Source organism: Lagopus leucura, unplaced genomic scaffold (assembly GCF_019238085.1).
Source record: "Lagopus leucura isolate 7727_CA_CO unplaced genomic scaffold, USGS_WTPT01 Super-Scaffold_100027, whole genome shotgun sequence".
NCBI classification, from domain to species: domain Eukaryota; kingdom Metazoa; phylum Chordata; class Aves; order Galliformes; family Phasianidae; genus Lagopus; species Lagopus leucura.
Window position 1 is genome coordinate 5,127,308 of NW_024962278.1, and position 17,182 is coordinate 5,144,489.

At 36.4% G+C, this 17,182-nt stretch overlaps 1 protein-coding gene across 1 annotated transcript in view; it reads right to left on the reverse strand.

Moving 5' to 3' along the window:
* Window positions 1-297: 297 nt before the first annotated feature.
* The window catches only part of GABRA1 (gamma-aminobutyric acid type A receptor subunit alpha1), a 39,337-nt gene continuing 22,452 nt past the window's right edge, over window positions 298-17,182 (reverse strand). The window contains exons 7-10 of the mRNA XM_042880687.1: window positions 12,170-12,313; window positions 6,800-6,952; window positions 4,015-4,217; window positions 298-1,008 (exon numbers count right to left, since the gene is read on the reverse strand). Of these exons, the coding sequence (XP_042736621.1) occupies window positions 700-1,008; window positions 4,015-4,217; window positions 6,800-6,952; window positions 12,170-12,313 (809 nt within the window). The 3' untranslated portion in view covers window positions 298-699. The remainder of the gene's footprint in view (window positions 1,009-4,014; window positions 4,218-6,799; window positions 6,953-12,169; window positions 12,314-17,182) is intronic.

The window sequence follows — 17,182 nt, forward strand, 5'->3', positions numbered from 1 at the left end:
GAAAGAGGGACTTGGGATCTGCACTTGATTGTGCAACTGGTTTGAAACCTAGTCTAGTAACAACTTAATGCTTAGAACAAGACTGCAGTAAGAGAGCAGATTAAAGCATTTTTCACCATTAGATCTTACGTGCTATACAGTGATGAACTGTATCTACAGTGAGTAATTTTTCTTTAACAATCATTTAATATTTTAAGTTAGGTCATTTGGAATATAGAAGGGAAAAAGGAATAGGAAAATAACTTATGGGATCCAGCAAATGGAAAGCTTTAAATCCTTGAAAAGATTATAAACAGTGACTGAAAAAGTGGTGCAGTGTAGTATGTGCAACATGGACATCAAAAAGAATATTTTCCTGCTCCTCACAATCCATTGAATAAAAATATCTTTTTCATGTACATATACAATACATCTTGGGGACATTCAGTATTAAGCTATCTACAAATGCTTGCCTTTTTTTTTTTTTTTTTTTTCCCCATTACTAGAACTTTCTTTCCCTTTTTAAGAATCAGTTTCCCAAAGTTACATAGCTTATATTGTTCTCTCCCTTGTATATAGGGTTCTTAAATATACAGATATATTTTACTTCTGGTTAAATGAAGAAACCTTTATGATATTCCAAATGGGAATTACTGTATGTGAAAACTGGAAGCAATTCCCAGAGCAAAAGACAAAACAGAGCTAGATGAATAAATGAGGTTATTGATGTGGAGTCGGGGCTTTTAACTGAGGCTCCCGGTTTAAATAGGTAGCCCAATAGACTAAATTAAAGATTCCAAAAAGCAGTGGGAAAGCTATTCTTGATAGTCGATCAATTTTGCTGACGCTGTTAAAAGTTTTCTTGGGTTCTGCAGGCTTTGTTTCTGGCTTAACTTCTTTGGGCTCTATCGTTGCACTTTTAGCAATGGTTGCCAGCCCAGGGTCCCTTGCAATATTAGGGGTGTAGCTTGTAGCTGCAGCTGTGTACGTGTTATTTTTCTTAATGAGAGGATCCTTCACCTTCTTTGGCTAAAGAAAGAAGAAAATATTTTATTCCTATTGGCTTCTCAATAGATAACATACTAAAAAAAGCACAATCAAATTTTGCTGCAAGTTAACTTTATTTCACAAGTTGTGATAACCTGTAAGTATGAAGGTAATGTTGGGGTACACGACTCATGCAAAATACTTAGATGAAGACGGGCAGAATCACTCATCTAGATTATTTGTATCACTTAAACTGAAGTATATGATGGATAGTGAAGACTTACCCTGGTAGCTAGGCTCACTGTTAGACAAAATTATCTTTAATGGTAATGAGCAGTGATGAACCATTCATAACTCAACGTTCCCTTAATCAACTCTGCCACTTGACCAGCATAAGAACCTTAAAAGATACTGAATTTCTTAATGTAATTTTCCAATATTAAGACAAACTGTTTTTATGATTCATTCTAACAAAATTCTTACATTAAAAATATACAATAAAAATATGTAACCGTGACACAAAGAAGTGGATTATTTGGAAACACACCAAACCAATCATTTTTATACTAAGGATATACACCAGAAGCATATGAATTAAAGAGAGAAATTTTCAGTTCCTACTTGAATGTTGCAATTGGATTGTAATGGCTGAAATTACATTCTGAAGAAAGGGTCTTAAGCAGCCACATGATTTTTGCAGCCACTCATGTTGTAAAGCAAGTCTATACTGAATGTTTTTCAGGGGGAGGTGTAAAGAAAAACTACTTATCAGGAAACAAAAAGAGATAACAATGCCAACAGCTTGGAAAATCATTAGGATTCCACCATAGTATTTGCTGAGGGGGGAAGAAAAGGGAATGTTGACCACGTTGTCCTCTAGAAGGAAGACGATAATACAGATCAAGAAAAAATAGTAGGAGTGGTTTTATTGCATCATTTCACAGAATAACAAATAGAACTATCTGTTAGCAAGATGCACCTGTCCCAGAGAGGAAATACTTTTTAAGATAGTTACAGTGCTATTTGTCATAGATTGACTATAGTTTAATAGCTAAATGGGCAAGGCCCTGCGGAGGCAGGGCGGCTTTAGTTTATAAGTAAAAAATTAAGGAGGTGAACACAAAGGTTCCTGAAGGACACCTGAGAATGTGCAGGAAAGCTGCAAAAGCATGAGGGTACGTGGGAAGAAGCGTGTTGAAGCATGACACTGAGCCCCAATCAGGAAGGAAACATGTATTGACGAAACGTTAAATTGGTTCCTTCATAGGAAAGGGATTTGGATAGTGCCTGTGGTGCAGATGCTCTTTGTTTCAAGACAATAATATTCACCGTAGCTTGAGGCTCAGGAAAAGCTTCAAAACATCTTAGAATATCTCTGCTGAGTAAGACAAACAACTGGAAAAAAAAATACTCAGAAAAGAAAAAAGATGAAGTCAGAAGGCTTTCTGGTTGCCTGTCTTTTCTCTCCTCCTGAGCAGGAGGGCTGCTGATGTGCTTGGTATGAAGCCTGTACTGTTTCCCCATCGGCAAGATGTGCTAATGAGCAGCTCTAAATCCAGCAGGTCGAAGAACCAGATTGCAGAAGTGTCAGGGGACACTCGGCCTACAGATACAAATTTCATGAGGAATCTGATCCACAGGAAGCCCTGACACCAATCAGGGGCCTGACACTTTATGTCAAATTTGAATTAATGAAAACATAACAGCCAACAGGAGCCCTAAACTTTATTAATCTGTGATGCTTTGTTCGCTGTTAGCTTGCTTTGCTTGGTTTAATGTCTGCAGATAACACGCTTTACTGGGTAGTGGCATATCTTTGTTACCCTATAACGAAGGCAAGAATGAAGACGCTTACCTGCTAGTGAATGTAAAATCGTACATCCTCCAATGTTACAGACAGCATTTGAATATTGTGCTTTACTGCTCTGGTTTGTCTTTTTTTTTTCTTTTTTTTTTCTTATTTCGTATGAAAATTTAATTTTCTTTGAAATAAATAGCTGGTTATAGTTACTTATGTTAGTAGGTAGATAGTATTAAAATAGGAATAGTTAATATTTAATATTTTCTATTAAAATAACTCGTTCTTTAAAAAATAGCTGTAATGTGGATAAAAGCACAGAGAAACAGAAAAGAATGACTTTCAATGGAGGTATTATCAGTAACTGAAAATATTGACCAGCAGTAACACCACTCAAATCTGTAAGTTAATTGCTTCATTTTGTTCTATGATGCTTTTATGGTTGGTTGTCACTGTGTAAATGTTCAGAGTTTATTTCTATTTTATTACTGAATGACTTGCACAACAAAAATAGAAAAAACAGTACAACAAAGAATATTTATATATCCTATCTGTACATTCCTGAGTTAAACACATATATTCGCATACCAATGAGTAACATCTGCTCCTCCAAATATTTATTCTGCTGATTCTCTAATCTGTGAATGTTCATAAGCAATTAGGCGATAAGCAATTAGGCAAGTTAAAAGTCTCTTTCAAGATCTCGTAAAAAATAACCAAAATGAGCTTCCTCACAAAAGGAGCTCACATGATATTTCATAGGAAATAGGAAACTCATTCCCTGTACATCCGCAACAATTTGTTGATGCATATGTGACTTACAGACGGTCTGATCCCTACAAGGAGACAAACTGATGTCCTCCTTTGCCCTGAGGGAGATGTGGATCAGGGTTACTGACTCCTGAAACAACCTAATTTCATATATAGGCTAAGAATTAAAAATAACAATATTTTTAAAAAACAGGGAAATGATAGTAGGCAAAGGCAAGAAAAAGCCCTGCGTTGATTGATTGATCGATCATTATCATTGGCAATCCTCTTTAAGTTGAGGAGCAATGTACTCTGGAAGCTCAAACACAGCAGCCACAAGATTTTCCTCCACATATATACTAAGGCATGGACACTTTACCTTGCTCCAGCCCTACAGAATGAATTGGCTTCCCTCAAAAAAACAAACAATCAAACAAATTATATTAAAAAAACCGTGTGACATAATGTGAATTGTAGGAGTAGATATTAAGTGGCGTTACCTTTTCAGGAACAACACTTTTGCCATCCCATGCGTAACCTCTCTTTGTGAAGTAATTCACTGTTGCAAATTCGATGAGTGCAGAAAACACAAAGGCGTAGCACACAGCTATAAACCAATCCATGGCAGTGGCATAAGCCACCTTAGGGAGTGAATTCCTTGCACTGATACTCAGCGTGGTCATTGTTAGGACAGTTGTCACTCCTGCAAAACAAACAGGTTTTGTCCTCGTATCAGCGGTTTTATTTTTGCACTTCAATTCTCAACTACTACGATAGATAGGAAACCCACATCTGCACCCATCATTCTTATGGACCTCTCCACTTAAATTCAGTTGCTATCTCAGGATATCAGGTTTCCAATTCTGTAGAAGTTGTGGGATCTTTGAAACATCAGTTTTATACTTTTTTTTCAAGTTGTTTTAGTACAATAGTAATTTTTAAATGGGGATGTAAATTATTTTTTAAATTTTGGACTGGATAATACTTAAAGCTTCATGGAGCATAAGGTATCGTCATTGCTCTTTCTTACCCAAACTGTGTAAATTGCCCTAAAAATACATCGACTCACACGTGTACTTCTCCTGGTAGTTTTAATATATTTAAACATAAAACTTAAAAGCTTATCGGTTTTGTGTTTCTTAGCCTGGTTATTGTTAATACTAAAATTGTTTATGAAGTATATGTTCCTTCATAGATAAATTCTCTAAGCTTTATGTAGCATTAAATTTATTTAAATTCATATTATTGCAGATGTTCCCTGATGCTCCAAAAATAGCACAGAATTTACTTAAGAACAATAAGAATGTTATCTGCATCTGTGATATCAGAGCTCCCATAGCTGATGACACTTGAGCTCCCCGTGGAGCTTTCACTGGCGGTGGTAGGGCTGTACTGAACTCACTCTGCAAAATCTGCAAGCGTAGGCTGGACATTTACATCAAATCATGTGTCCACAAGCTACCTTGACAATTGCAGTATCCTGTATTGAATGTTTTTTGCAAGTTCATCTTTGCTGCACTGAATGTTAGTGAGAATGTGCAGTGGTTTAAAACAGGCCAAATAATGAACAGTGTATTTACATACTAGTGTAAAGAGCTTGAAATTTTAGTGCCTACTGAAGAAGCAATTTCCCATCCCTGAGAGACAACCTAATCTCATATCTGACTCAGTATTAGCAAGCTTATGTTTCTCTTGTGCAAAGCAGGATTTATAATTTATATTATCTGTGATTGTAAGTGGGCTAAAAGATGTAAGATGTGCTTTTGTATGCATTTGTTCATGCGAGATATCCTGAGATGTTTTTTTACTGCCATTAGGAAGTGGAAAAATCACGTATCTTGATATGTAATGATGGAGTAAACACAACACTGTTTACTAAATAACTGTCTTCTAAAAGGAGAACTTGCAAAAGTACATGGGTTCTTGAGCTCTCAAGATAGCAGCTGGAGATCATGGAGTATTATGTATTATTCACTGTAAGACTAGGAAATGTTGTCCTCTATCTAGGGACAGTGAAGTATGGCACTGCAAAATGCTGAACTGACATTTCCTTTTAAATGGCATGTGCAAAGAGAGATAAAATAGATACAACTTCAGTAGTTTTGAGTACACAGGCTCATAAAAGTCCCAGATCAATTCTCAGTGCAGTTGGTGATAAAACTTCTGAAGTAATTTTAGACATTAATCTAAATCACATTATGTAAATAAAATGTAATTATCTTGTGCTTTAACCGTTCTTCTGTAAATGCACATCCATATATCTACAAAAAGTCTTTACTTGGTTCATGAGGTCTAAGGTTATGCAAGCTGTGAATTACTTCCAGAGCCTTTGGGAAGCAAAAGTATATCTATGAAATGTGCCTGAGAAAGGTCAATAAAAACAGCTTTTGATCAACAAGAGTTTCAGTGTCTGCATGTTTCTCAACATCAGGCCTTGTAACTCTCTCCAGCTGCACACTGGGAAAATTCCCTCATGCAGAGCAGGAGGGCCCACGGCATCCTTCTGCCCTAAGACAGCCAGCTTGGCTTTGTGCTCTTCTGCATCCTCCCGTCAAATGTGCTCAGGTGTCCCATCCATACATCACAAAAAAGACTAAGTCACATCATAGAAATATCAGGTTCTATTTTCCTTTAAAGGTACGTTACTTCTTTTTTTCTTCTTCTTTTTTTCACAAAGTACTTGCCTTGGATTCTTCAGAGATTATGCTAGTTGTTTGTTTCTAATTTTAAAATAAGTGTTTGCCAGCAGTGGTTAAAGCACTGGGGACGAACTGTATAAAGTTAGAGTCCTTCAGATTCCCTTGTTACTGCGTTCATTGAGTGCATCTATTCACTGCTGTAAGCACAATAAATCATCGCTGATTTTAACAGGAGATGTTTAGTAGCATCCTACTAAGGGGATTTTTTAGCTAAAGATGTTCAAAGAGGCTGAGGTTGTCAAGGACATCAAGTGACAAATACCATTAATTAAAACTTTCTGACAGTCCCCACCATGGATATCATGGATGTCACATGTCATCATCAGAAATGTTTCATTCATATATATGCTGTTTTGGAAAAGATTGTTCAAGATATTTTCAGGTCCAATTTTACTCTTAATTTAAAAGGTTTGGAACTTGTATAGTTTTCTGGTGCATTTTCACAACAAAACATTATCTCTTGAGCCTGTACTAGTGCAGTAGACGTGCTCTTCTCCAATATCACTCTGCGCATATCACTTTTACCATAGAAATTCTTACATTTATTTGGCGTGTCATTGCCAAGGAGTTTATAAGTCTTTCTTACCAAATACAGTTCTTGCTGGAACAGATTCTCTGTTGAGCCAGAAGGACACCTGTGACAGTATCACTGTCATGATGCATGGCAGATAAGTCTGAATGACAAAGTAACCAATCTTTCTCTTCAAGTGAAAATGTGTTGTCATAACAACATATTCCCCTAAAAATAAATTAAAATAAAATTAAAAAACAACAACAACAAAAAACTGTAAAGATTTTATAAATACAAAAATCTGGAGACTTTAAATGAAGTCACTTTTCATTATATGTACAACTCTGATTAAGCAAAAAAAAAAAAAAAAAAAAAAAAAAACCTCAAATTATACTGGGTCAGTTCCGAAGAAAACGTTTAAAGCAAATTCTGAAGTTCCCCTAATAATAACAGAATTAGACAGTTCTAGGAAACACTAATTAAATTTGCATCTTTTCATCTCCAGTGAGTAGTGAATGAACGTCTGCATTAATTGGAGGCTGTTTAGGCCTCTTGTGAAAGATTTCATTCCATTAGAAGCTGGAAAACTGCTGTAATATGCACATGGAAACATCATCCAAAGACGAAGTGATGACAGCAAGTCAGAAATGTTTCAAGCTTAAACTGTAATTTTTGATGTGGTTATGTTTCTATTATCAATGTGTGTGCTTTATCTACTCTGAATATTAAGCACCCCTACCCTACTAAATTCAGTACCTTACTAAATTAATATTCTCTTGCCTAGTAAATGGCCAGTGCAGGAATAGTATAGAATATTTTCATTACTGTTAGCGTTTAGTGCTAGAAAAACATATGATTTGTGTATTCCAGTTACATACAAAAGGCATTGTTAGCATTTATGTAACTCTACAATTCTTTCTTTCCAGACGGTAGCAAATAATGCCTTATTTTCGGACTATTATTTACAACATCATTGAAAACATATTTTGAAGAAAAGTATATTCCTAAAAGATTGGAAAACCTATAGCTATGACATTTCGTTCAGTGTAGATTGATTCTTTATACAATGGATGTTATCTTAGCAATGAAACAGGTGGAAATATAACTGGATGAAAACCTCTGTCTAGATTAGAGATGACGTGAAATCACCATTATTCTCTTTTAAAATACAGGCATTTGAAAAGAGACTGTTGCTCCTGAACAGTAATAGCTTAAATTGGATTGAAAAACTATGTCTAGACATTGACTGCTTATACACTGAGCATGTTAAATGCACTTTTCTTTAAAAGAAAGTCTAGAAGGACATTCATTTGAGCAATTGCTCAATGTATAATCCTGAGGAAATCTTATAGATAGGATGTGGCAATACTCCTGATCTGTTTCAATATAAAATATAAGTCAGTAGCAAATGGGCAAAAGATAATCAATTAAAAATTAAAGGTAAAGCAAAGGCTTTACAAGGAAAAAATTCTATCAAAAAAATAGAACTTTCAGAGCAACATGGTGGTTGTTTATGTGCTTTTACCCATTGTTCTTTAATTTTCACCGAAACAACACACAGCAATGATCGTAATCTTAGGAAGAATGCCAATCCTAGCTAGAAAAAACAGTAATTTAATTTTATCGCTATAGCTATTTTAATGCAGTGTCATATAGAATGCTTACAATGGTTTTCCAGAATTAATTCAGCAACCATGGAAGGCAAGCTAAGAATATAGAGTGAACACATTGCTCTGCTCTAAAACTTTATTTAGCTGCTTAAATTATGAATGTATTTTTAACCTCTAGAAATGAGAACGGGATTGAAAGCATGAAGGCAATTAAAAAGTCCAGGATTACTCCCATCAGTTCAGTGCTACAACAGGTCTGAATTAGAAGGCAGATAATGCCACAAGAAGTGCATCAAGCAAAGCACGGGGCTAGAATAATGCTTACAATTCAGTTAGAAATCAAAGATGTTTCTTTAGGTCCTCAAAATACGAATGGACTTGAATCATTTATTAAAATATTGTAGATCATTTAATGAGACTTATTTAAGTAACTACAGGACATATAATTTACACATATTATACAATATGAAACCTTTGAAAGTGGCCATACAACTCCTGCATTTACATTAACCCAATGTTTTGAACCATGTTCACGTTTCAGTCTTTCCAGTGCTCTGAAAGAGTTTGTGTCTGTGCTCAGCACTTTTGCTACAGTATTTAAGCAGCCCTTAATTCTATGATGTTTCACAATTAAGAGTCAGTGTTCAAATATTGCAAATTAACCTGTGTCCTTATAATGAAATGGCTGATATTCAGTAAAGTCAGATCAGACCTATTTATGTTCTTTAAGCTATTTTTAATAAACCCAGTTAATCAGCTGGGCACCTAAACTTACTGTGCATCACATTAATTTTAATGACATGCAGACATGAGGTTCGATGAGGGAAATGAGTTTACCGTAATAATACTTATCCTATCACTGTGGGTAGAAATGAGGCTTTCCTTGACATTAGTTTAAAGCAAAATATTTCTCTTCTTATGCTGTGTAACCCAAGAGAAATTAGCCCCTCTTAAGAAGTATTCTCTCAGCAGGTTTTTAGAACAAGAGGAAAAGAATGTATCATTTAGTGAGTACAAACCCTGCTGTTTCTCTATGCAAAACAATGTTTTCAAGGTGGCAAAATAATTCCGTGCAAATGGGGAATTTTCCCAAGCCCTTTATGCATCTGTTCAAGCACTTGCAAATAATGTGATTTTAAAGTCCATCTGAATAGGACTTGATTGTTGAAGAGTGACAGAAACTGCACATTGTGACAGAAACGACAGCAACTTAAAAATGACTGGCTTCCTGCTTAAGCAAAATGGCAGCAACAGTACTAGTTTGCTTACTGAATGCTATATTTAAGCTTGTGGAACTTGCACGTGTAAGGAAACAGAATAGATTCTTCCATTGGTGGCATGAGTGAATAAGTAGACTGAAAAAAACAGGTTTTTTTTTTTTTTAATAGTAGAAATTGCAGATCTCTTTTCATTAAAAAATCAGGATTTTGTTCTAGATCCAGAAATGAGCATAGCAGATGGACCACTATCAAGGGGAAAAAAAACAAAATAGCAGTTTCATCAAATCATTTATACTTTCAATAATACCTACCTAAGGTTCTGCCGAAATTCTTGGAAAATATGTGTCTAGAATTCCAGACAATTATCAATATCTTAAAATCACTGAAGTGTTTGAAATTTCCCTTAATGAACCATAGAATCAGTTGTGTGAGAGCATCGTTTTCTCGCCTAACAGAGATGCTGAGAATTCTTAGTGAAGACTGACTTCAGCTCCTTTTGTCTTTTTGTCACATGAGTCAACCTCCATAAATCTGGAAACGGAGGGATTTCAGAGTTTTCATTACATACAGAGTGTCTTAAAACAGATGATGAGAGGATAAAGATGTGCTGGAGGATTGTGGTGAGATAGCTGCCCAGCTGTCTTAGTGGGGCAGAAGTTGACTTCTGATCCCCAACACTACTTTGGTGAAAACAAATGTCAAGAAGTACTTTTAAGACACTGACTTTTCAAACAAGTTTCTTCCGCCACTTTTCTTAGTTGGTATTAACTAAAGGGAGTTGCAAATTTGGTACTAAGATTATTTATGGGCTTATTTTTAGCTTTTATCCATTGTATTCTTTATAAACCTGTTCTGCATCTAGACAATAGAATTTTATTTAGGCAAGTATTAATTATACTGCTTTTAGGATGGGAGTGGTAAAGAGTTCTATCAGGTGCAAAAATGGGACAGAATTCAATCCTATGAAATATTATGGGCAAAAGAAATATAATCTAGTTTTTTATTGAAGATGTAACACAAGTTTTTACATTTCTTAGGTTTGCCTTCAGTTCTGTTTAAAGATTTATTATCTCTCTTCAGAATTTACATGGTGCTTCTCACAGTACTGAACTATATCTGGTATTGAACATTTCCAAGCTCATGAGTCTCTTCTAACTGTATTGCTGCCATGGTAATGCATCTGGTAAGCAGAGAATTGGTGGTGAATGCAAAAGGGACCATGAAGGTGCCGAGGTCTGAGCGAACAGCTTCAGAACAGAAAGAGCAAAGGGCTCAGGATCGGTACAGTCCCTCACAAATTAGGCTGCCTTTTCAGGAAGGGGCAGGTGGGGTGAATTAATGGCTCCACAGACATCAACAGGAACATTTCTGGATGTGCCTCGCCCAAAAGTTCTCTCTGCTTTTATTTGCCTGATGGGCAAATCATTGCTCAATAATGGAAGTAACAAGTCTATGGAAGCAGTTCTGTTGATATTGTTCTTATGCAAAGTCCTTATTTCTGCCATTCCACTTTTAAAATTACATGTACTGAACAGAAGCTTCCAAGCAGTAACTTGAAAATTGGAGCACTGGAAATACATTATGCTTATAAGATAAACTTTATATCTTAGGTGGACTTACAAATAAATACTGACAAGCTAAATAACAAATAAATTAGACACTGATTAGGGTTAATATTACATTAATTCATTTTCTCTTAACTGTCTGCTTACTTTACAAATGACTCATTAGAAAGTTAAGTTTAGGCAGGCGTGCTTTTCTTGAGCTCTGACACAACTGCATGGGCTCTCAAAGCCATAGTTACTTGTAATGGAGTTCTTTTCTCTGGTCCATTGAACGTTCAAGCCAGACAAGGCTGTGAGGTCTTGTTCATCCTCAATGCTCAGCTTATGACTGTGTTTAGATCTTTGTGCCCTTCCAAAGTAATTAAAGTAAAATCGCAAGGTTTATATTATGAAACGGAAATGGCAAAGCGGAAAAAAAAAAAAAAAATTAGCCAGCTTCAGAGGTATAGATATATAGCATGAAAACGTGCGTTATTTTTTTCTACCACACTTCTAGTAGTTTTAGATTTAAAGCTGGTGGCACAACTTAAGATACACAGATCCTATGTTTGGATGTTCCAAATGTTTCTTCTTAATTCAGTGAATTTTTTTTCACCCTCTGAATACCTTCGTGAGAAAGTACGTGCTTACTTTCAGCATCTTATTCCACTGTCTCCAGAACATGGTTTTTGAGGACTTACATTCTGATGCTCTTATATATAGTAAGCAGACATTATGATAAAGATATGAGGAACTTTCTGGTTAGATATATATATATATATATATATTTCTGGAAGATATGAGCACTTTCTGGTTAGATTCGCCACTCTAGGAAGCTTTGCAACTGTTGAAATATTTTAACAACCAATTAAAGTAAGAAATAATCCCAGGATATGTTATCTTTTCAGAGCTGTGTTTCCCTAACCTAAAAGCCATATATTGCAATTTCTCTCTCTCTTTCATCTGTTGTTTTTTGAATTTTTCTTTTTTTGCTCTAAATTCTGCTTTGATGTTATAGATCTTCCATTAAAGCAAAACCACAACCCTTCCCAGCAAACCTTTTTCACAGACCTGTGCTGGACTGAACGATTCCAGAGTCCACAGTTTGTCCAAGCAGATCATATTGGTTCAGTCGAGAGCCATCTTCAGCCACCACCACTGACCTTGCTGGTTCTCGTGTCCATTCGTACACAACCTCTGCTCTGGTATAAGCATCTAATTTAAAACAAATACAGCACATTTCAGCCATTCACCTTCTGTTGCCATATGAATTAAACAGACCATTGTTTTGAGCAGTAGATTGAACGTTAACTTCTCTTTCACCGCCTACAGATTGCTTACTGCAACGTTTTGTCTATGGCAAGTATAACTGCCTATGCCTGTTGTGGTGATCAGATAAATAGATGCTGTCAGGCAAGTTTAAGGTTCATCCTCAGTGGTACGAAGGACTTTATCTTTCTTACATTGTTCCTAACTGTATAAAATCTAAATAATCATTAAGGAGAGTTAGGTATGGAATTTCAGGGGCACTGAAGAACTCAAGTTCTTGTTCTAATTTTTATCAACTATCGAGAAAGATAAGCCTCAGTATTTTCAGTTTGTGGTGGTGTGGTGTTGCTTGAGCCACTGTAATAAACTACGTCCACCTCAGAGTAGTTTCACAGACCTCTTTCTTAGCCTGACCAGAGCTCTCTACTTTGGCATCACCCTCTTACACTGCCTTTGCTCTATAACAGGCATAGCAGATATTTCTGAGGCTGGATTTTTGGAATCTCCAATCTCAATTCATCAAGCATGTTACATAGATATTTAGTAGCATCCTACATATGCCATCCAGATGTTATGTGCTATTTTTAGTTTATTATTTATATTGTTTCAGGAATTAAACTATATACTGTTTTTTACCTCAGTCTTGCAATACTGTTCTGTCATTTTTTGTAGTCTGCGGTCTGACAGCTCTCGCTTTGAGCAGTTGGGGTGGGAGTTAGCTGTCTACACAGAGGCACTGAGTGTCGTTCTTGACACCTAGGAGTATCCAAGACATGTATGGGACTGAATGTGTGATTAGAACCTACGTAAAGCTTGCTCCCACCAGAGGCAGCTGAAAGCCAGATGGGACATCTTAGGGCATCTAAAATGCCACTATAAATGTATATTTAAATGACTGACTGACTCCTACCTCCTAGATGAGATTTTCCCTGTACATTTCAGACCTGGTAAGCAGGAAAGAGAAAGGAGGAATCTGATTCACTTGACCTCATTTGTGAGTTAATAATTTTATCTTATCAGTGTAAGAGATAACAGTAATTGAAGAGGTGGTTTTAGATGGAGCATACTGGTAAATTAATTGCATGGCATTTGATCCTGCATTATTGAAGTGCAAGGTTGCTTTTGCCCTCAGACTTCATATTCCCCAAGCACTGTAACATATGCATAGTTCTTTTGGAAGCAACTGTAAATGCAAATGTACTTATTTATTATTCTGACCTTAAAAATAATGGCCACAGTAATTACAAGGGTTTATCTGCTATTTTAGCCAAATAAAGAAAAGGGGACTGAATCAGCTTAGAAACATTTTACTTGTTCTGGAGCACACATGAAGTCTGTGAGAGGCGGCTGATTTCTTGAACTGCTGAGGACCACTGAGTGAGAACTCAAAGGGAAGGCAGCACACTCACCAGGGCTGGAAATGGGCCCTATCCTGCCCAGTGGCTGCCATCCAGCCATGTTCGCTTCACCATTTTCACCACGGATGGTGTGTTCCCCCTCCTATCTTCAGGATCCAGTTGACATATTGCATAAGTAGCAGCATATTCTTTTGTTCCTTTCATTATTGCTTTGCAGAGATGCCTTCGTTTTATACTGACAATCAGATTTTTGTGGGAAGAATTGAGAACAATCAGATTTTTGTGGAAAGAGTTGAGGACAGCAGCTGCCTTTCTGATTTTGTTATGCTAACATATGGCTTTTTGTTGTTCCAGAAGCCTCTTTAGCATTTGTCACATTGAATTTACATTGGAATAACCTCTAGCTTAAGCTGCTATTTTGGCAAATCATTTTAGCCTTGGAGCTGGGTCAAGCATTTACTGGCCTCTACAGTACAGGCAGAGTCCATGGGAGATGTGGCACTCCTTCACTATTAGGCTTCTCTGAATCCAGTTCCAACAAGAGATGGGTAACAGTGGAGGACATGGAAAAACTCTTATCCAATTTAATTCAAAACAAATGCTGCTGGGCTGAGCAAACACTACCTTGGGGAGCTACTAAGTCTAGTATTGCAATTTGCACATAAAAAGTGGCTTTCATTACAATTAAAGGTCTTTTTCAGTAAATTCTTCAGTCCATTAAGATTAATTTCATGAATTACTTTAGTTGTCTGAAGGGAATCTCCCAAATGTATTGGAAGGTGGCTCTCACTGAAAAAGCAGCAATTAAGTTTAAGATAAAATATATTCTATTTGTAAGAGTAAATTTATTCTCTTTTCATATGTACAGCTATGAGACCTGTTTCCATAACTTGTCCAAGTCTAGCCACTTGTCCAGTGAGAGAGACTTCTATTTATGAATAACCAAATATTGAGACAGAAATACTTTATAATCTGGTAATTATGCTATATAATCTAATGAGATGGATGGGGGAGGTCCAGATTTAAGGTTCTGTTTTGGATAGTGGATTCTTCTGCAGTGTTTGCAGTACAAGCATGCTGCAGAACACACTACCCCGCATTATAAGCTCCTTTAAAATTATTAGGAGGATACAGTTTCCCTGAAAATGCTTTGATCTTGCCTCACAACACTTCCCAGCATTTGGAAGCACTTGCTTTGTTAGCTCCCGTTTGGGACAGCTGGCATGATAATAGCCAGTTTGTGTTCAAAAAGGAAAAAATACTGCAAATAGTTTGTGCAATAAAATAACCCACACTCTGAGACTGGAATACTAATTATCATCTATGAATTTAGGGTAATTAAGTGATATTTCAATTAGAAATAACACTCACTGATTGTCCTTTAGTTTTAGTTTAGAGTATCCTTTAGTTAATTTAAGGGAAATAATATATATTATGATAATAAAAATGTATTGTAGAATAAAATGGAAACAAATTTAGATACAAATGATATTCAGAACTACAAGCACATATTTTTGCTGTCCTGTTTTCACCTTGTGATTCCAGAACTGTATTTGCATCCGTATTATCTATCCTTTGCATAATTTCTTTATCTCTTCATCATTTAATCAAGGCAAGATCCCTACTAATCTGGAAAACCACGCACTCATTGAGCCAAGAGTACTCTAATCTGGGACACACTGAGCCAAAAATAGCTGAGTATAGGAAAAGAATGGAAACTATTGTTCGCACTTTAGTGTCTGATGTTAGAGGCTGTGGCTAAATGATACACAGATATGCTGACAGACATCAAGTATGTAAAAATTCAGTCTGCTAGTTCACATTTGTTCAAAAACTGTTGATGGTTTAGCTTTCTATCAGAAGGTTTTATGCATGCTTATCCATCTTTCTGTCTTCCAGATCCAGCATACATTCAATCTGCATTTCAAAAGAAATTCAGTCCCGTGACTGCTTCTAGTATAAGTGGGATCCCAGGTGATCCCAAATGCACAGATACGCTGTTATTGATCAAAGATCCATTGCATCTATCTATATATAATTCAGACTACGACTTCTTTTCCCCTTTCTGATTTACAGGAAACTTCAAAAGGTTTATTGGAATTGCTGTAAGAAAGGTTGACACTCAAGTACTAAGCTATTCCTGTCAGTTATACTTCAAGTTTGTATAAGCTTCTATTCTGTAAATTGTATCTAGGAGGCTAGTAGCTCTTTAAAGAGAAAACACCAGTGCTTTCTCATAGTAAGCATAGAGGTAGCCAGTCTAAAGTAAATCATCATCCTGTCTGGGACCATGTGAAGAATGAATTGGGTGTTTTGTTTGTTGGCTTCTAAAATAGATCAAGTCACTAAGTACCCATTATCAGTGAAACGACCCATTTCTACTAGAAAAAAATTGCCACTGAGAAAACAATTTGTACAATATTGTATTTTCCACACATTTTATCTTCCTAGTTTGTGTTGAACTGAGTGAAATAAAGCAGATCTTCACTTTTTTTTTCCCTTTCCTTTCAGAATTTAAGCAGGGGTTGGAAGTAGGTCACTTCAAAAATAATGCCTCCTTTTTATTTCCATGGAAACTACAACAGATACAAAGCTTAACCTGCTTTGGCAGGGGGGTTGGACTCGATGATCTCTGGAGGTCCCTTCCAACCCCTACAATTCTGTGATTCTGTGATGCTGTGACTACAATAACACTATTTGATAGAGCAAATTCTCAACTGTAAAGCAATATTTTTCAATGTAGTTGCTACCATTAGCTATCCATTTATGCCAGTGATGAACAAAAGCCTACTTGCTCTGCTCATAAAGACCTGCATCTGTGCAAGTGACCCACTGACACTGTTGCCACTGCTGACATGCTGCCTCACTGTGCTCACATCACTGTTTGGTCTCCAACAACATTCAGCAAGTGTCAGTGAACGTTGATGGGTGCCATTTATTCTTCATGGAGGAATTCACTGACACAACTTTGCTTCATACATGCTTCCATGTCAGATGCCATTTTGTCAGACTGCCCCTGTGCTGCCATCTGTCACATGGCAACAAAATGGAATGGAAGGTTTGTAGGAAGGTTCAACCTCTGCTGCCATCTCACCAACATCTATCTCTGACATTTCAGGCGAATGAAGTAAAAGAGGAGGCATTACTTTCAGAGCAGACCCCTTATTTAATTTCTGGTAATAACAAGTTTAGTAAACTTTTAACCATCAGCGTCATGTGGGCTGCTACTCAAATTCAGTTTTGGGGGAGAAATTCTCAAGTTATCTGAAGTGCTGTCAGCTATTACTCTGGTTTCAGTTATATTACGTTTTGTTTAGTGCATTCTCTAATGTAAGGTTAAATCTGTTGCAAATTGCAATCTCTCTTTGGCATTTTGTGACATTTTCCACTTTGAGAAATGTTGCATGATTGAAATATGAATGGTATTGTAATCTTAGATGAAATTTTGTTCTAAACA